General features: G+C 41.1%; 1 protein-coding gene across 4 annotated transcripts in view; it reads right to left on the bottom strand.

Moving 5' to 3' along the window:
- MRPL1 (mitochondrial ribosomal protein L1) overlaps window positions 1–17,752 on the bottom strand; it is a 52,050-nt gene extending 34,298 nt beyond the window's left edge. The window contains exons 1-3 of one of the 4 annotated variants that reach the window (XM_084760203.1): window positions 17,497–17,752; window positions 12,301–12,415; window positions 176–326 (exon numbers count right to left, since the gene is read on the bottom strand). In XM_084760203.1, coding sequence (XP_084616329.1) covers window positions 176–326; window positions 12,301–12,415; window positions 17,497–17,527 — 297 coding nt within the window. In that variant the 5' untranslated portion in view covers window positions 17,528–17,752. Of the gene's footprint in view, window positions 1–67; window positions 327–5,301; window positions 5,409–11,948; window positions 12,047–12,300; window positions 12,416–17,496 lie in introns of those variants that run through there. The other 3 variants (XM_084760200.1, XM_084760202.1, XM_084760201.1) reach the window with 3 other exon arrangements.
- Window positions 17,753–20,468: the final 2,716 nt, after the last annotated feature.

Here is a 20,468-nt window from a genome sequence, read left to right as displayed (position 1 = left end):
AAAATTAAAAACATTAACAAAAAAAATCAATTCATGTATCTACTTTAATAAACACAAGTCTACATACCTTTTTCCCCAATGCCATGTCTAATGTTAAATCAAGATAAACACCTTGCTTTGGATTGGTAAAGTCCAGAACTTGAAATTTCTTAAGTAAGTGAATAGCTTTCTCCACCTCATAGATCCGCCTCGGGTATAAGCGTTTTAAGTAGACATCATCTTCAGGCTCACTTTCCATGTAGGTATATGACTTTATTTTCTCTATATCATATGCTTTTTCATCTGCTGTCTTTTCCTTGGCATCTTTTTTATTTTTCCTTGCAGGCCTTAAACAAGATACATTAATGTCAGTTAAATCAGAATATATTCAAGGAGAGCTTTTCTAAAAAGCCTTTTTACATAAGACAGAAAACTAAGAGAAAAGAGTTTAACTCAAAAGCGCTCACAGTGTTACAGTTTCCCAACTCAGCAAATACCAATGAATATATACTGCTTCCAGTCAGTACAAGGCGACTGAAGCAGTGTTGCTAGTCCCCAAAAGTTTACAAAGGAGCAAAAGAAATATAGATGTAAAGTGATCGCTTCCTTTTGTCGTTTTGTTTTTTGAGACAGGGTTTCTACCTGTAGCCGTGGCTGCCCTGGACTCGCTGTGTAGACCAGGCTGGCCTCGAACTAACTAAAAGCAATCTGCCTGCCTCTATCTCCCGAGTGCTGGGATTATTAGAGATACTTAGCAGGGTTTTACAAAGACCCTTAGCTTCACCTAGGGAGTTAGGGAAGAGTGGTGGAAGACAAGACTGAAAGATAAGAAAGATAATCTTGAGATAAACCTAAAAGAATTGCTCATACAGCTAGGCATGGTTGTGCACATATTTAGTTCCAGCACTCTGGGGGCGGAGAAAGAAGCAGACAGATCACTGTGATTTCAAGGCCAGCCTAGTCTACAGAGCTAGTTCTAGGACAGCCAGGACTGCACAAAGAAGCTTTGTTCAAAAAAACAAAAAATAAAAATAAAAAAAAAAGAAGAAAAAGAAGAAGAGGAAGAGGAAGAGGAAGAAGAGAAGAAGAGGAGGAGGAAGAGCAGGATGAAAGGGGGGCTGGAGGAGGAGCAGGAAGAGGAGGAAGAGGAGGAGAAAAAAAAAAGAAAATTCTCCATACACAAACCAGTACATAAATATTCCTAATGGCACTGTTCGTAACAGCCCAAAGGTAAACTTAACTCAAAGACTCATCTGTCAATGATCAAAACATAAGATATGACATTACACTATATGAGATGCTTCTATTCATTTTGAGTTTCAATGTCACTTGCACACAGATATAGCACCATATTTTCCTTTAGTCATCACCTTCCTACACTGCCCAGGTACTCCTCTTTGTCCCCTTCGTTGGTCTCCATTCCTCCTGCAGTCTCCCCACCTCCCAAACATAGTATTTTTATTAATTATTTGGGAACATCATACAATGAACCCAAATCACATCTGCTTCCCATTTGTCCCAGGTCACCCGCTCACTCTTGCACCCTCTCCAAAACCCAAAGAGTCCAATTTGTGGTGCCCATATACTCAGGCCCTTAAAGAAAACTGAGTATTCCACCAATCCACCCCACCCCCTCCACACCAGAAGCCATGAGTTTTCTGCTTTCGTGTCACATGTGTTCCATTGCCCTCTCTTAACACAATAATCTCCAGTTTCATCATATTCCTGGTGTCATGATACCTTTCTTTTTCTTAATGGCTGAAAAAAATTCCACTATGGATATGTGCCACATTTTATTTTATGCATTCAACTGTTGATAGACAAGCAGGCTAATGTTATAGCTTAGCTATAGTCAATCAGTGTATCAATAAACAGACAGATGTGCACAAATCTCTAGTGTGTTGATTTAAGATCCCTTTGGGTAAATATCCAGGAGCAGGATAGCTAGGTCTACTAAAAGAAGTTCTAAATTTCTTGTTATATTTTTTTCAGTGTGTGTGTGTGTGTTGGTGTGTTGGTGTGTATGCCACACATATGGAGGTTAGAGGACAACTTTCCGATCCCTGTGTTTTTCCACCATGTGGATTCCAGGAACTCCAGCTGTCAGACTTCATGGCAGGGACTTTACCCACTGAGCCACCTTGCCAGCCCTCAAAGCAGTTTTAATTTGTACTTTCCTGATGGCCAAGAAAGTTGAACAGTTTTTCAAGTATTGGCTCTATATATTTCTTTTGAAAACTGTCTGGTCAATTCACTAGCCCACTTGTTGATTATATGATCTTTTTGTATGTTTTATTTTATTTTTTAAATCCTTTATAGATTCTAAACATTGATTCCCCTGTCTGATACTTAGCTGAAAAATACTTTTGTCCTATTCTATAGGCTGTCTTGTCACTCTGGTGATATTTTTGTTCCTTTGCAATGTACACAGAAGTTTTAAAATTTCATGTAGCCTCATTTGTCAACTCTTGGATTAATTTCCTATGCTACTGGAGTCCTTTCCAGGAAGTCCTTGTCTGCATGTTGAAGTATATGATAGAACATTAATCAACAACAAAAAGAACCAAGTACTTGGTTCATATTAACCTTTAAAAATATTATACATATGCATAGTGTGGAATTGCCTTATCACACAATGAGAGAAAACTCACAAAACAACACAAATGACTCCATTTATACGAATTAGGATGGGGAGAAAATTAGTAAAGTCCTTCTGCACAAGCTTGAGGACCAGAGCTCAGTCCCCAGAACACATATTAAAAAGCCAGGTGTGGTGCCTGGCTCTTCTAGTCCCAGTGCAGTGCCAAGGAGGCAGACCAGAGGACCCCTGGGGCTCACTGGCTAGCCAGCCTAACGAATCAGCTCACTCTAATCAGGGCTTATTCTGGGACCAATGAGACATTCTTTCTCAAAAAACAAGATAGATGGCTCCTGAGGAATGACACCTGATAGTGATCACACACAAACTAAAATAAGTAAAACAAAAACCCGATTAGCTGTATAAACTATGCAAAAATAGATAGTAAATCAGATCTGTCCCACTGGCCACCATTTGCTGATTCTGGAACTCAAGACGTAAAATAGAAGGCTGGAAGCTGGAAAGTAGGGATGGAAACTCCAAGTCACAATGAGCCTGATTTAGAGGCAAAGAGAATCCAGAGAGCAAGAATGATAGGTGAATGTCAAATTGTAAAGTATCGCAGCTACAACAGAAGACACAGACCTGAAGGAAATGAGGTGAAAAGCAAAAGTGTATTCCCTCCCTTTCCTAAGGAGGGAGGCCTAGGCCGAATAAATAATGATAAGGCCTAAAAGATGACAGAATAGAAAAGTGTTTACAAGGTAAACACAAAAGATAGGAAACACCTCTTGTGGTTTAGGCTTGGGGAACCAGGTGTGGAAGGAATAGTATATCATTAACTAGGACCAGGAAGGAAAAGAGAGTTCTCTGGAGAAGTAGGTAGTCAAGGGGACGCTGAGCTCAGTGGCCAACAGTTTAAGTGTTCTTTAGCTGCCCTCTCTCTACTCAAGACCCCAGGCAACAGAATGCATCCCCCAGTCTGCTGACTTGGCAATGTGACTAGTTCGCACTGACAGAATGAAGAAGTGAAGTTTCCCTACTCTTAAGTTTAGGCCAGAAGAGGTTTGATATGTCTCCATTCATGTTTTTATTTGTCATTTTTTATAAACACAAGCCCAAGCTAAAAGCATGAGAGACACATGGACCAGAGCTGGCCCCACAGAGCCCCAGGCTAGATGAGACGATGCTCAGCTGACTTGCGAACGTGGCAGCATAGCAAGTCTGGGTCATCAGACACCCAGCCTCAGTCAGCTCACCCACAGATGTGTATGCAGTAATGGATGATTGTGGGGAGGTTTGCTGCATGCAAAAACCAATGAGGGCTTACAAAGCACTTAAGAAATAGTCCAAAAGGGAAGTACAGATAAGAGTTTAAAGCTAAGAAAACAAAACTAGAGGTAATATACTTTTTCAACATTTATTCAAATCACAAATCTTAAATTAGTAAAACACTATTTTAGGAAGCTATTTGGGTTCTGTGGCAGACAGAATAGCATCCACTGATGTGGCTTGTGTGTCAGATCCCCTACAGGCTCGTGTGCTCCTAGCTGGTGGCCCTGTTGGAGAACACTGGGGACCCAGCTGGATTAAGTGGTTCTCCAGGAACAGGTCTTGGGGTTTATAGCTCAGCTATGCTTCTTGTTCTTTTGAAGCTTCCAAATCAATCCAGATGTGAGCAAAGCAATCACATCCTCCTCCCAGCAGTCAAAGGCTGCTCCTCCCATCATGGCTCCCTACCGGGCTGTACTGCACTCAAACCATAAGCCAAAATAAGCCTCCACACACACTTAGGCTGCCTTCTGTAAGGTATTTTATAACTGAGAAGAGAAAAACAATTAAAACCCCCCACAGACACCCACGTCATGATATGTGACAAAAAAGATTCTGCATGTGATCTAAGGTTAAAGACCCTGAAGAGGTGTCCTAGATTATCAGTGTGCACCCAAGCACATAACCCCTTCAAAGTGAGACCTTCCCCTCTTCCCAACTAGATCAGATGGTGCTGAGAAGCTGACAGCAGGAACCCCAGCATGAGCGGAATGCGACCTGCCACTGCGCTGACAGAGAGAGGAGGAACACAGGTGGGGGGGGGGGGGTGTCAGTGTTGTCTCAGAGATGGGAAGGAGTAGGAAACTGATTCTCCTTACAATCTCCAGAAGACACCCACTAACATCCTCTGCCTGGCTAATGTGCTCCATATCAAATTCTGAATCTAGAGAACCATAAAACAGAAAATTGTGCTGTTTTAAGCCTCAACGTCTGCGCTAATCTGCTAGGGTAGTAACAAAATAAATATGAAGCCTCATAAACCATATGCAAAAGAAGTAACAGCAGTTTTTAAAATGTTTTAAGTCTCAAAATCAACCTAATATAAAATTTCATTCTTGCTCTTGGCACTCAACAAATGCTATTATCACCACTAATAATAGTATCCACCCCACTAATAAGCAGCTGAGCACACTAGCAAATAATGATAATCTTCATTTTAATGGTGCAAGCATCCTTTCAGACTGCTGACAGCAAGTCTAATAATCAAGTGCCCAAGTGGAAGAATGTGCTGGTTCTCAGTAGCTCTCCCAGTACCTACTAAATTCTCAAGCCTCCCAAACTGAATAAACCATATTTTAATCTTATATTTATCAATGGAGTAATAAAGCCAATAGAAGACCAGAAAGTCTATTTAGGAAGAAAGTGCTCTATTTAACATACACAAAGGCTATAGCTATGGCTATCAAACTTACATTAAATAAAACCTTGATTTCACAGGTAAAATTTCAATCATTTAATATTCAATTAATGCAGCATATCCAGTGGATGAAATGACTTCTTTTTGTGTAATTACAAATATCTGTGAATGAGATCATGATGGTTAAAGAACAATGTATTTACCTATGGTTGGGACTTCAGAAAATATTTGAGTTGTTCAATGAAAACATTCTTAGGTTTCAAATGGAAGCATGCTATAAGAAAAACTAAAGTCTAGAATGACATCAGCATAGTATAGACCAAATGAGAATCCCAGAAAACTGGCACCATAGTATGTAAGCTTACAATGCCAGCCCTTGGTGGGCAGGTAGATGGGGGAACAAGGGAAGGTCTTAAGTTCAAAGCCAACCTAAGCTACACAGCCAGGTCCAGCCCAGCCTAAGCCACACAATATGGCAGTCTGATTTGTTCTGAGGGTAAAGTACTTGGGCACCCAAGGTCCTGAATTTCATCTCTACCACAATGAAAGGGAGGTATGGTAGGAAAATGCATTAATCAAAAAAAGTAAAATTGCAATTAAACAAATTCCTTCAGCAACATGGTACAAACTAATCTCACAAACCCACTGCTTTATTCCCACAACCCACTAAAACCCATGAGTCTTTACTCAAAAGAGTCACATTAAGATGTTTTGTTGTTCATGAAATTAGGTAAAACTGTAGGAAGTGCTTAAGAGCTGTGATTTTCAGACCAATGAAAACCATGTGGGAAGGGGTTCCAGGAGGGGGAGGGAGAGGACACCTGGCAGGCTGCACCAAGAGAACAAAATTATCTGTAGTTACCTGGGTAACTAAACCACATAGACTAAATGAGTAACCAGAGACTGTATTCAGCTAATAACTTTCACCCTGCCACATCTGTCCTCTAACTACAAAAACATGAAAGGAAAGGTAACCCACAGTTAGCCCCAATAAAACAAGACGAGAGAAAACAGTGCTGTAATGAAGTTCACCTCAGGACTTGAACATCTGGGATCCCAAGAGAGCAATGCAAAGATTTCAAAAGCAAAAAATCTTTTACATTGAGGTGAAGTTTTCTTGTTTTGTTAAAACTAAGCTGAACTAAATAATTATGTCTAAGGCTAAAATGAGATAAACTCATTAACATCTGATTGTGATTTATTCATTGCTTTTTAAACTAAGCACAGTTCTGCTCCACTTAAAATGTAAAAGCTGGAAAGAGCACTAACAAGGAGGAAGAGAGGTACTGAAAATTTTCCAGCTTTTATTGAGCCCACCACTGAGCTGAGCACACAACGCTGAAGACACAGGCAACCCAGTAGCTCAAACCAGGGAGACTCAGCCCCTCCGTATTCTCACCATTCACCATGGCGCCCCAGGGACAGAGTCTGAGATAAAGACAAGCAAGCAAGAGAAAACTGAGGCTAGTCGGTATGGCACTGTTAATGCCTCTGGAATTCCACACATGGAGTGGGTACTTTGATAGGCCTTTCCACACACCTCCATGTACTCCCAGGAGAGGCGCGGCAGGCTGGAGACCAGACAGCCTCCCTAGAGGCGCAGGCAGGAGGACAAGGCAGAGGCAAACACTGTTTCTGGTAGAGAGGAAGAAACCTCATTAAAACTTCAGCCACTAGAGTCCAGGCAGGAGACAGTACAGGCCCGCCTGCTCTCTATTCAGAGGGAGGCCCAGAGCTTCCCCACATCCTGCAGTAGATGCAGACACAGGGAGAAAGGACAGGTGTGTTCAAAAAGCCCTCTCTGCAAAGCCCAGCCTCAGGGGGCCTACCAAACCTAACTTGGGAATCTATACTGCAGAGACTGCCTCGTGCCACCTATTTCCAGCCAGGCAAGCACTGAGTAATAACATAGCCTACTTAAAGGGTAGGGTGAGCGCCCTCCCACCCCCTCACTCCCCACCCCCTCCCCTGCTGAGATGCAGCTGCACAACAGGACACAGCACCAAGCACAGCACCAAGCAAAACCCAGAAACCCAGCCCCACACTGAGCTCAAAGTGACTGCAGGGATTTCTGCAGGTGGTAACCATGGAAACAAGGAAACCAAAACCTAGCTCAGCCCTTGACTACATTGGCTCAACATGACACACTAAAAGGTAAGCCTATTTGCTATGTAAAAACTATGTGCTTCAGTCTTGACTATTCTACGCAGGACATTTCAGAAGTTAATAATTAATAAAACAGAACAAAACATGAAGAAGCAAGAAAAGGCCTCATTGTTAAGAGAAAAACAGAACCAGAATCAGATACCCAAGTTGGGGAAGAAGGAGGAGGAGGAAGAGGAAGAAGATGAAGAGAAGAAAGCAGCAGCAGCGGCAGCAAGATCTGCTATGGGAAACAGCGCATGCTATTTCAAGGGTGGATGTCCCAGCGTTGAGAAAGCAGAGGCAGGCAGGCCTCTGTGAACTCAAGCCATCCTGGTTTACACAGCATGTTCCAGACCACCTAGGACTACATAGAGGGACCCTACCTAAAACAAAAGAAAACAAGGAACTGCAAAGAGGGTGGGGGCAGTGGGGATGGGAACAGGAGGGATCAGGTTGGGGAGGACAAGCTAGAAACCTAGGGCGATGAGAACTCCCAGGAATTGATGCGGGTGACGAGCTACGACTCCTTGAGATGGAGGATACAGAGCCTAAACCAGCTCTCTCCTGTAACCAGGCAAAACTTCCAGTGGAAGGACTAGGACACCAACCCACCCACAAAACATTCGACTTATAATCTGTCCTGCTTATGGGATGTGCTGAGTAAAGGGGGCACAGAAATTGTGGGAGTCACCAAACAACGACTGGTCCAGCTTGAGGAGACTCATGCCATGAGAGGAAGTCCACTCCTGACAACTTCCCAGAGGCCAACAGGCAGAGGGTGGATAACCCAGAGAACCATGACAGAACCAAATGTAAGTGGCAAAAGAAAAAGGGAGAGAAAAGAAAGAGGAAAAAAGTTAGTGAAATGATTCCTCCTGGTATTCTACTATTCTCATACATTAGTGTCTAGCCCAACCAACAGCAAAGAGGCTTCACCCAGCAAATGATGGAAGCAGGTGCAAAGACCCACAGCCCAACAGTAGGCAGAGCTTGGGGAATCCTGAGGAAGAGGAGGAGAAAGGATTGTAGGAGCGAGAGGGGTCAAGGACACCACAAGAAAACCCACAGAATCAACTAACCTGGGTTCACAGCGGCTCACAGAGACTGAGCCACCAACCAGGGAGCCTGCATGGGACTGCCCTAAGCCCTCTGTACATATTTTACATGGGAGGCTGGCCCTCTTCTGAAGAGGAGTGGAGTGGGGGGTGCCGGGAAGAGAGAAGGAACGGAGTACTGATGTCAGAAAGTAAAATAATAAAATTAAAATTCAAAAAAAAAAAAAAAAAGGGAAAAAAGAACAACTAAGAGAAGCAAGCACTACCATGCCACAAACTATTTTTAGTAGATTCTGATGGCAATGCATTAAAAATAAAGATTACAACTAAAATTATACACATCTCATCAAGTTACTAAATAATCTTACGACAAACTTTTATAACTTTCTAAAGTGGGTGTATTTCCTATGTTATAATTTTTAGGGCAGTAAAAAATATCAAACTGCATACAGTAACTTGGGGATATAAGAATTTTCTAGAGGATAAAGATGTTTTAAAGGTGTTCTTAAAATAATTACTACACCTAATAAATAAATACTTGCACATAGCAGAAATAAAAAGACAAACAGCCCAATAGAAGAATAGGCAAAATATGTAAACAAGAAATAAAGAAATGCACCTATTGGTCACCTCTACTGTGGAAAACTGAGCACTCTCCATTCACTGCTGGGTAGGATGTAAACTGGTACAACCTGTACTCCTCAACTTCTCCACAACAGATCAGAAATCAGGAACCATCCACACCCAGAGGAGGGGACAGGGGCACGCTCAGTGACAGAGCAATTGCCTAGCTTGTGGAAGGCCCTAGATTCCATCTCCCGCACTAAGAGGAGCGGCAGCAACAGCTGCCGCTCCTTGTCTGTCACACCCAAAAAAAGCCTTTCTAACTGCCTGTCTGCTAGCTCTGTGTGCATCCATATTAAATCATATTAAACTATTAAGCTGCAGTTATGTTCATATCTTTTGCCCTAATACCACTGACACACCTTTCCACCTAATTTTCCTGCAAAACCCTAACTTTCAAGATCCAGTTCAAATTCCCCCAGGTAGAACTTAACTTCCACCAGCAATCCTATCACACCTGTGCCTTCCTCTAGTACTGTGTCATAACATTAAAAGGAAGATATAGCTCAAATCTATGCTAATTTACGCTATATTAAGGAGTCCTGGGGCTGGAGAGATGGCTCAGAGGTTAAGAGCACTGGCTGTTCTTCCAAAGGTCCTGAGTTCAATTCCCAGCAACCACATGGTGGCTCACAACCATCTATAATGAGATCTGGTGCCCTCTTCTGGTGGGCAGGCACACATATAGGCAAAACATTGTATACATAATAAGTAAATAAATCTTTAAAAAAAAAAAAGTCCTACTCATCAACAACAAAACCCATGAACAAAAAAGGTGCTTAGTTAAAACAGAATAGAAATGGCTCTTAAACATGTCAAAAATCACAATTCCATTTATTACCTATGAAACTGGAAAAGAGAGAGTTGACTACTCTATACATTCTAATAACACTTGCTAGTAAGGACACAAATTAGAAAGTTGTTTCTTTCTTGTTTTCCTTTTGGCAGCAGGCACTGAATCGAGGGCCATCTACATGCTAGACAAATGCTCTAGCCAATACAAACTGTAAATATAAACATCTTCACCAAAGAATTCACTTCTTAGAGCTTACACTTCAAATACTACAATTATGTATGACAAGATATATGATATTCAGCAGGGTCATTTATATCAACGAGATACTAGAACGTTACATAAACTATAGTATATTTATATAGCTAAATATTATGGAGTTAATAAGACAACACCATACCAACAACATAGATGCTTCTTTATGGACTACCACTTACACAAATAACAAGAAACACGTAGTTTAAAACGCATACACTGTCACAACTGAATGGCTAAAGGGCAGACGCAGAAAAGCTGCCTACTTCGCACTATCTAAACTTCACAGTTTAACTGTTTATCGTGAACTAATTCATTTTAAAGTGTCCTTAAATTTGTCTTTAAAACTTTTAAAGACAAAAAGCAACTAATTGTGTTGCTTCCAGTTCATTTCTAAATGCTCAAGGACAGAACAAGGAAATAGGGAGACTGCGCATCTTGCCATCACCAACACCTTGTGTAGTGCCTGACATAGAGAGGACAGAGACTACGCTGGCCAAGTCTATAAAAGTAAGAATATGTTAAACAACTAGGAATTTACAAATTCCCCTAAAATTTCCTACACTTCAGTTTTCATTTTGGATACCCCATAATCTAAGGGCTGTATTCTGATTCTGTAGCTTGATTCTGATAGACCCTACCCTCCAAAGCTGCTGATGCTACTTGTTAAGGCTAGTCATGACGGATAAGTTCTGAAGGCAGACAGTAAGTCCCCTACACAGACACACTGCCTAACTCTGGGTTACGTTGTACTTAATTATTCCTGGAGTATGCTGTTCAAGAATACTGAAAATACTGAAATACTGAAATTTAGATTCCCAGTACCCATGTAAAATTTAATCTTTGGCCTTCCATTCCTCCATCTCAAAAATGTTTATCACAGGATCCATACTTCATAACTGTTATAAAGATTATATGAACAAGTATATGAACTGTGCTCAATTATAATAATAATTATGATATAGCACATAAAAATTCTGTAAATTTTAACTGTTAATGTTCTATAGCCCTTTGGCGTTTAATTATTACTCCCTCAGCCATTTATTTTAACTACAGAAATGGTGACATTAGGGAAAAAGACGTTCAGAAAAAGATGATACTTTGTTTTACACTTCATTAACATCAATGGCCTGGGGAAAAATACCAATTAGTGTTATGCTCAACAAGCAGATGGCACAAGCCTTAAGTCCGAGAGCTCAGCCAACATTTGCTTTTCAATCCCTTCTCTCATTCCGTTCAATGGCAGCAGCATCAATGGAGAAAAACACTGGGCTCTAACTCCATACAAAACCAGCTTTTAACAAATTTTATCCCTTTATGCTTTCATATGTTGAAGCTATACATAAAAGTTATAAACGTGTGTGTGCGTGTGCGTGTGTGTGTGTGCGTGTATTTCTACATAACACAATGAACACTGAAATTCTGAAATCCTAATATCTAATCCAAGTACTGGCAATCCTGTAACATCTAACTATAAAGAGTGCCTTGGAGAAAAGAATATAATTTAAAGAGCAGAAAGAAAAAAATAAAACAGTTTCAGAACTAAACTCCTCAACTTCAAATCCTTATTCTGATATGTACTGGTCCTCTGAGCTGGACTGGTTCTATAATCTTATTTTGATGTTTAGTTTTAATTGTCAACTCAAAACCATTTAAAATCTCCTGGGAGGAGTCTCAGTGAGGAGCCTGGCAAGTCACACTGGCCTGTGCGCATCGTACCTGTGGGAGCCTCTGAGCAGGTTAAATGGGGTAGACAGACTACCCATGTCATGGCTGGGGCCACGGCTGACTGAAAGGAGCAGCAGATTCACACAGGGAGGAAGAACTCACCCTCTGCCCCACAGCAATGGGCTGTAGCTTGCAACTGTCAGCCAAGTAAGCCCTTTCCTCCTAATCTGCTTCTGCCAGGGCATCTTATAGCAACAAGAAACAAAGCTGAGACATTACTGATACTCTGATTTCTTCTCTTAAAATGAACATAATAAAACAGCTTAAAATGACAGTGGTGAGTAATTAGCTCAAGGTGCTCATAAATGCTGCTATTATTAAGTCTGATCTTTCCTTCAAAACACTAAGATAACACACTTTTACAACTTTGGATCTTTATAGAAATGTGGTTTTTAATATGAACTTTACAGTAGATGAAGTAACTAAAAAATAAAAAATAAAATAAAATACCTACCTTGTAGCAGCAGCAGCAAAATGTCTGCTAGGTAAGAGACTGTTTCCAGAACAAGGGTAAAGAGTTGTCTGGTAAGCCATCTTGGAAAGACTACATCTTTGATGTTGTACCAAGACTTGAAAAGAAAAACAGAATATTAACATTAAATAATCATCAGAGTCATACATTTTTACATTCTAAAAATCAGTATTTTTAAACAAAAGCAACCAATATTTTTTGACTCTTAACCATTTTTTAGAAGTGGTATAATGGAGGCTGGAGGTTTTTTACAGGTAATAATCAGGGCTGCCTCAAAAGCAAGAGAGTCTGAGTTTGGATCTTCCCAGAATACACGAGAAAAGCCGGGTGTGGTAGCACATGCCTGCAACCGCAGGAATCGTAAGGGGCCAGGAAGAGCAAGCAGATCTCCGGAAGCTTCTGAACGAGTTAGCTTGGCCTACCTGGTGAAGTTCCAGACCAGTAAGAGACCATGTCTCAAACAAAAGATGACAGGTGTCTGAGGAACAGCCCAAGGTTGTCCTATACCCAACATGAATGCAAGCCTGCACGCGCACGTGTGAGACACACACACACACACACACACACACACACACACACACACACACACAATCTAACAATAGAGATAAGGTGTAGTTTAGAGATACAGTTCCTGACCTAGCACATCCAAGGCCCTGTGCTCCATAAGCAACACAACTAAAAAGAAAGAATACAAAAGTCACACTTAGAGAAGCTAAAAGCAAGGAGAGGCATCTAATATCTAACAACTTTTTCCATTCCCTTGTTTTGTTTTTGAGACAGAAGTTCACTGTAGACTGGTCTGGCCTGGAACTCACTAAGTAGGCCAGGCTGGACTGAGCCACAGGGAACATGTGATTACAGGCATGAATGAGCCTTTACACCCTCTTCACCTATTTTTACCTTAATCTGACTTACACTCAACAGATTATTTTTATTAATAGAATATATACATATGCACCCCTAGATTTTTAAAAATAACTTCTATTTTATTTATTTTTTTAAGGATGATATATTTACAGAGTTGTCTGGTTCTTCTAAAGGCAGAAGGTGAGAACCTTGCCCTACCAGATCAAGACTTGTTATAAGAAGGGGTGGTGGGGGGGGCAGAAGGTAGTGCAGAGGATGAAAAGGTCAAGTGGGAATATCTCAGTGAAACCCACTTCTGTGTATGATAAATAAAAAAATTCATTTAAAAAAGACATTATAAAGTTATGGTGGTTCTGCATGTTGGTAGTGGTATACAGAAAGACAGATTAGTAAAACAAAAAATGGTTTAGCAATAAACTCATCCAAAGGCCCCAACTACAGAAGGGGGAAACGGATTCACAGATGAATGGTAAGACTTAAAAGTCTTTCAGTATAGAGGAAAATGTCCTTACAGCCTTTAGGGGAGAAATGGTTTCACAAACAAGATCCGAAAGCTCTAAATAAAGAATGGCTGTGCTGCGTCCAGGACAGCCAAGGCTACATAGAGAAACCCTGTCTGGAAAAACAAACAAAAAGTGGTTGTACTAAGTGTTAAAACTTTTTTAAAATTTAAAAATTTTTAAATTTAAAAATTAAGGAATTAAAATTTAAAGATTTTAAAAATTAAAAATCAAATTGGTTTTTCACGAAACATAAAAAGTAGTGTTTTGTTTTATTGTGGAGATAAAGTTTATAAATTGGATAATCTAAGTATCAATGTTTTACATCCACCAGATTAAAAAACCTCTAGAAAATGAAGTCACTGACAATGTCAAATACAGGTGAATTTTATGCATTGCAGATAAGAATGTGAACTAAGCAGGGCATGGGTGGCGCACACCTTTAATCCCAGTGCTCAGGAACCAGAGGCAGGCAGATTGCTGTGAGTTCAAGGCCAGCAAGGTCACAATGTGCATCCAGGTCAGCAAAGGCTACACAGAGAAACCCTATCTTGAAAAACACAAACAAAACAAAGAGAGTGTAAACTAGGCTACCACTCTGGGAAACAATATGGAATTACCCAGTGCCGCCCAGCAAGCACATCATTTACTTTTGATAAGGACCACTTTTAAATGACCATCATGCACAGCCTTGAATAACGAGGTGAATGCCTTAACCTGGCAAGTTCTTCCTTGAGAACTCCGTGAGCTATTTCTAAGCCTACCTAGTGAGCCCTATGCAGGTAACTCTATTCTTCTACACACTTACCATATTTCAGATACCCTGAGCTTCTTTCAGTGACCTGAGCACATTGTGTTCCTTACGACCTTAGGATTTTCATATAGGAAAAAGTCTTGGTACATGAACCTTAAGGTGAAAAGGTGCAAGGAACAGCAAAGCTACCCTTATTGGAGAGGGCTTTGTTTTTTTTTAAATGATCCATCACTCAGTCATTCAACAATGGCTGTACGAATGAAATATGCACTGACCATGCTTGTAATTATTTAGGACACATCAGTGAGCACAACACAAAACTCCCTCTCCTTATGCAGCTTATGTTTCTGGTTAGTGGGGAGATAAGATCAATAAATATAGGAAGGAGAAGGATTGCAGGATAAAGAAGAAAAAGAGTCATTTGAATTTTTAAAGTTAAGATAGATCTCATATGAAAGGTAGATGGGGGGGGGGGGGGGACAGCAGCACATAGAGCGTTTGCCATGCAAGTATCAGTGGTAAAATTCAGATTCCTAGCACCCATATAAAATCTGAGTAAGCACAGTGCAATACCTCCTACATCCAGGGGCTTCTCTGGATATGGTGAGAACCCACAAGCTCCAGGTCCAGTGAGACTCTGCCTCAGTAAAGAGACTGGACAGTGACTGGCAGAAGACAGCCAAAAACATCAACCTCTGACCTCCATGTGTAAACACACAGGTACACTCACACACATGTGAACACAAATACATTTACTATGTACACATACACATGAAAAAAATTGTATAATGTATATGACATTCTGAATTCATATTGGCCATATTTAAAGTACTCAATAGTGAGTAAACAAAATGGACAGTGCAGTCACAGGCCATTGTAAAGACGTGAGGCTAGGAGTAATATGATTAAGCTATTTTGTAAATATTTATTTATTTATTTATTTATTTATTTATTTATTTATAGCCTACTGATAAGATCTGAGTTTGCAGTCCTGCATGGCCTAAAACTCACTACATAGTCTAGGCTGGCCTCAGCTTGCATCCAGCATTGTGACTTTGCCTCCCAAGTGCCTACGTTAGAAGCATGTACCACCACAATCAGCTTAAGTGGTTTTTTTTTCTTTTATTTATTTATTAAGTTTTCCTTTATGTATATGGATATTTTGCCCTTAGAGGTCAGAACACCTCGAACTGGAACAGTAATGAGCTCCCTTGTGGGTGCTAGAAATCAAACCCGGGTCCTCTAGAAAAGCAACAAATCCTTTTAACTGCTGAGTCATCTCTACACACACACACACACACACACACACACACACACACACACACACACGCCAGCTTAAGTTCTTAAAGAACCAATTTAGCCCTTATTTAAGGGTAGGCCACAGAGGACTCCAGGTAAGAAATGGTGCTGGCTTAGAACAAGATAGTTGGAGTGTTACCATGAGCAGTCAAGAGTTTAGGTTGACAGCATTTAGGAAGCTGAGGCAAAAGGACTTTCTCAAGTTCAAAGCCAGCCTGTGCTAGTTAGTGAATACAAGATCAAGCCATCAGGACCACAAAGCAAGACCTTGTCTCCAAAAATTCTCACCACACACACCACCGCCAACAACAAATTGTTTGGATCAAGTTGGAAGTAAAGCAAACAGGATTTGTTAACAATTTAATTCAAAGTGAGAGCAGCTTTTATCAAATGAGGTGAAGAAAGCTGCAAGCTGTGATAGGTTTGGTTTAATACATGAGTGAAGTATCCATACGTTATACTCATATAGCTCTAGAATTTGAGAATGAGCATAAGACTGAACTTCAGGAAAGAGGTCCCTACTGCAGATAAATAGCTGATAGCTATTAAAATATACAAGTAACAACAGGTGAGGCCACTAAAGGAGTGAATTCACGCAAAAAAAAAAAGTTGGTGGATACAGATAAAGAATGAGATCCTGGGACACTACAAGGAAACAGACTGGGGAAAAGATGAACCAACCAATTAATACGAGAAGGAATGGCAGGTGGAATAGTAAGAATATTAGTAAGCATCCTGGAGAAGAAAAAGTAACAAAAAAAAATTCTCAGTTCTCTTCTTGGCTTCTCCAACTTTACCTAATGTGATTTCTATCAAACCTGAGGGTAATATCCTCAATTTGTCTTCAGTAATAACATATTCCGGTTTGCTTATTCAGGACTAATCAGGGGGTGCTGTGATCTCGGGTCACCCTTAACTTTCAAAGAACTATCCTAAATAAGGAAGCCGATTTTGACTCTGATCTCGATCCTGAAAGAAGTTCAGAGAACGTGGATCATTTCTTAGGAAGATTCGAGCTCTCCCGAGGTGCGTGGCTAACTGGCATAGATTTACCTAGCACATCTGAGGTCCTAGATCACAAGCTTCCGTCCCTGCCATTTCATAGTTAGATGAATTTAGTCACACGCCAAATGCGTTGGCTTCTTCCTCTTAAAATGGAGTGGTGCCGGCTGTCCATCCACTTAAAAACCCGATTTAACTGGACAACGATATTTATAACCATTGTCCTTAAAAAATAAAAAAGGCATGGCACTAAAGAGGCTGTCACTCAGACCAACTGGATTTGACTTGTTAACTGAAAAGAGAAACGCTCCAGTCTCCAACTTCACGGTCTAAATTAGATCATTTCGGTAAACTTAAGAACTGAAATCGCCGTTATTCATAAAGCGGCAACAAGCACTCCAAGGTTCAAATGTTTACAGACGTAAACCACTTCATATACCACCTTTCCCTTAGGAGGACTCACTCATCAAACTGAACCCAGTCGCCATCCCACACACAGGACAGAATCCTGTCTTGCGTTCCTCACCCCTGACTGAAAGGTCTGCCGATGTATTTTCCCTCCCATTTCATCCGCAGAGTGATCAGCTCCAAGACAGAAGCCTTGTGTTAAGGATCGCTGCGGAGCCCAGAAGGAGCATGGAGGCATTTCGATTGCCTAAAACTGAGCCGTGCCTACGAGATTCTGGTGTGCACTCGGCTGCAACAAGAGAGTCAGCTGTAGGTTTACTTTTCGTGCAAGAACACTGCCTGTCTTACCTCTACTGAGGCACCTTACGGCGGCCGCCATGTTGATCGTCCCGGATTGTGCTGACGAAGTCGGTCCGGCGGTTCAACTGCAGCAAAAAGCGAAAAAAGGTTCCGCTCGGACGCAGGCAAAGGGGGAAGGTGTTGTAGGAGCAGAGGAACAGGGCGGGGACCGACCAGCCTTAGTTCCCTCCTGGCCGAGTTCCTGTGGATTCCCCTCCTGGGACTCCTTTCGTTGGCCCAGTACAAAAGCTTATCAGTCTTCATGGGGAAAGTGGCTTTGTTGAAAACGTTGCAATTATTCCTTCCTCCTCCTCCTCCTCCTCCTCCTCCTCCTCCTCCTCCTCCTCCTCCTCCTTCTTTTTTTTTTTTCATTTTGATCCTGCAGCTCTATTCAGAACGATCATTTAAATAGAGGGAACCTAGTTCTCTGCCTAATGTCTTGAAAATCCTGGAGTATCCCCAGCTTCCTCCACTACATTTTCAAGCTTTGTTAAGATTTTTTTTTTCTTCTTCTTCTTCTTCTTTAAATGATCATTGCTCCAAGCTAGCACGTGCGAGGCCCTGAGTTCGATGCCCTTGACAGCAAAGAGAAAATAGAATCCGCCAAAATTCCGCCACCACGCAAGGCAGGCCTGGAGGTCTCACTCACTCACCGGCTTTCAGCACAAAGCCAGACAAACGTTAATCTTTCATCAATCTGCTTTACAGTTTCCGGCTGCCGGCAAGCTGTGCTGTTAGGACCTAGGGAGCAGTACAGTGCTTGGTATTTTGGAAACGCGCCTAAGATTTTGTGTTCGTTTGTTTGTTTTTACATCAAGGATCAGAGCTGATCAGAGACCCATGCCCCCTCCCCACCCCACCCCAAAAAGACTTATCCATTATGTCACAGCTGCCCATGTGGCTTCTCTAGAACAAATCTGATCACGAATTAAATCAACTTACTAAAATAAACCCCTCCAGGGATTGGCCATTTCCAAAGACTCACTTAAAGCCTCTGCCTACCTCCTATAACCATCCTAATGCGCATGCTCGGGTTCGTGTTTTTGTTTGCGTGTGTGTGTGTGTGTGTGTGTGTGTGTGTGTGTGTGTGTGTGTGTGTGTGTGTGTCGGGGTGGAGGGGGTGGCTAGGAGAAGCCACATGTTTCTCACCTCTGTGACATTGTTCCTCTGTGGCTTCTGCTTGAATTATCTTGTACCACAATGACAGTACTTTTTTGTTCCCTTCAGATTTAAATTCAGATTTCACACATTGTTGGTAGTCTCTTTCTATACTTCCAGGAATGAGTTATGGCCACTTCTCCCTGATTTTGTATAATAAACAAGAATTGTATGTGTTTATTTGAAATAATTCCGAGACCTGTTTTATATATAAATACAATTAACCACACTAAATTGTACAATTTAATGGGTTTTAGAGAATTCAGAGTTGTGCAACTGTCCTAAAGTATCTGCCTTCCCCAAGACTTTGAGCTCTGTGGACAGCAATCATATCATCCTTTTTTTTTTTAACCCTTACACACACTACACACAGCATCAGGCAAGAACAAAGGTCTGCAGTAAATGTTTGTTGGGGAAAATGAATATATACACACATGAATTAGGGACTTGATAAGAATGCCAAGCCTGCAAAACTTTACTTGGTCTCATGAAGCTACTCGCAGAAGATTGACTGGATCAAAGCTGGGTTTCCCAGAAGCTTTATTTCATATGTATGTGTAGTAGCCATCTAAATGAAGAATAAGATTCTAACATGTTGACCTTTCTTGTTAACGTCTAAGCAGTTCCCCTGTGACTGTTAAATAAATAAATAAATAAATAAATAAATAGAAGAACTTGGATCTAATTTTTATAACTTTTTTGGTCTTCTTTCCCTCTATGCTCATTTTTTTTCACACACACAGGCAAGCAACTGCTATGTATCAAGCGCTGTACTTACATGCATAGATGACAGAGGGGGAACTGGCAGGTATCTCAAGATAGTTAAAAAGATAATTCAGTCGATGGATGTATGCAAGCTCCCCTATTGCTGTGCCTTCAATTCATCACCTCTTGTCTCCACAGCTGAGTTCAGTCAGCCCTGACCTGAAAATACCTACCATGAGGACATAACCATCCAGTCAGGACTCAATAAAATGAAGTATGTCTACAGCAGCATTGTTATGAAAGCGATGTCCTGTGTAAGCTCAATGTGCCTGATTGCCTTGTTTGTTCATCAGAATTTGATGGCCCAAGTCAAGTAGGATCCAGAGTTCCGCTATTTGTGGGTGGATAGATAGATAGATAGATAGATAGATAGATAGATAGATAGATAGATATTCTTCTGCATAAGACTTTATAAAAGTATAAAATAACTTAATTAAAAGACATACTCTGAAGCTGGGCTTGGTGGCGCACGCCTTTAATCCCAGCACTTGGGAGGCAGAGGCAGGTGGATCACTATGAGTTTGAGGCCAGCCTGGTCTACAGAGTGAGTCTGGGACAGCCAAGGCTACACAGAGAGAACCTGTCTCCAAAAATCAAAATAATACGACATACTCTGAAATGGGCAATCGATGAAAATGATAATGACTTCATTATCATTTTGACTAGAATTAGAATTACGTAGGCAATTGAGGCGTTCTTCTGGGTATTTCTGTGAAGCTATTTCTAGAGAGAATTAATGGATGGGGAAAACCCATCCTGAACGTGGGTACCACTATCCTGTGGGCTGTGAGCTCTGGCAGAACAAAGGGGAGACGAGAGAAAGGCAGCTGAGTGCTGGCTTCTTTCTGCTTCCCTTTGGTTGTGCACAAGCTACTCTGCTATGTCTTCCACAGCTGTGATGGGCAGAATCCTGTAAAACTATGAGTCAAACTAAATCCTTTTGTTTTAAGACGTGTGCCAGGTATTTCGGTCACGGTGAGGAAGAGTTAACATATACCAAACCTCTGAATATGCAATACATATGAGTTTCTCCTTACTGAAGAAAGGTATTTTGATTA

Source organism: Acomys minous (assembly GCF_964271855.1).
Source record: "Acomys minous genome assembly, chromosome: 15".
Taxonomy (NCBI): Eukaryota; Metazoa; Chordata; class Mammalia; order Rodentia; family Muridae; genus Acomys; species Acomys minous.
This window is presented reverse-complemented; position numbering and strand designations above follow the sequence as displayed.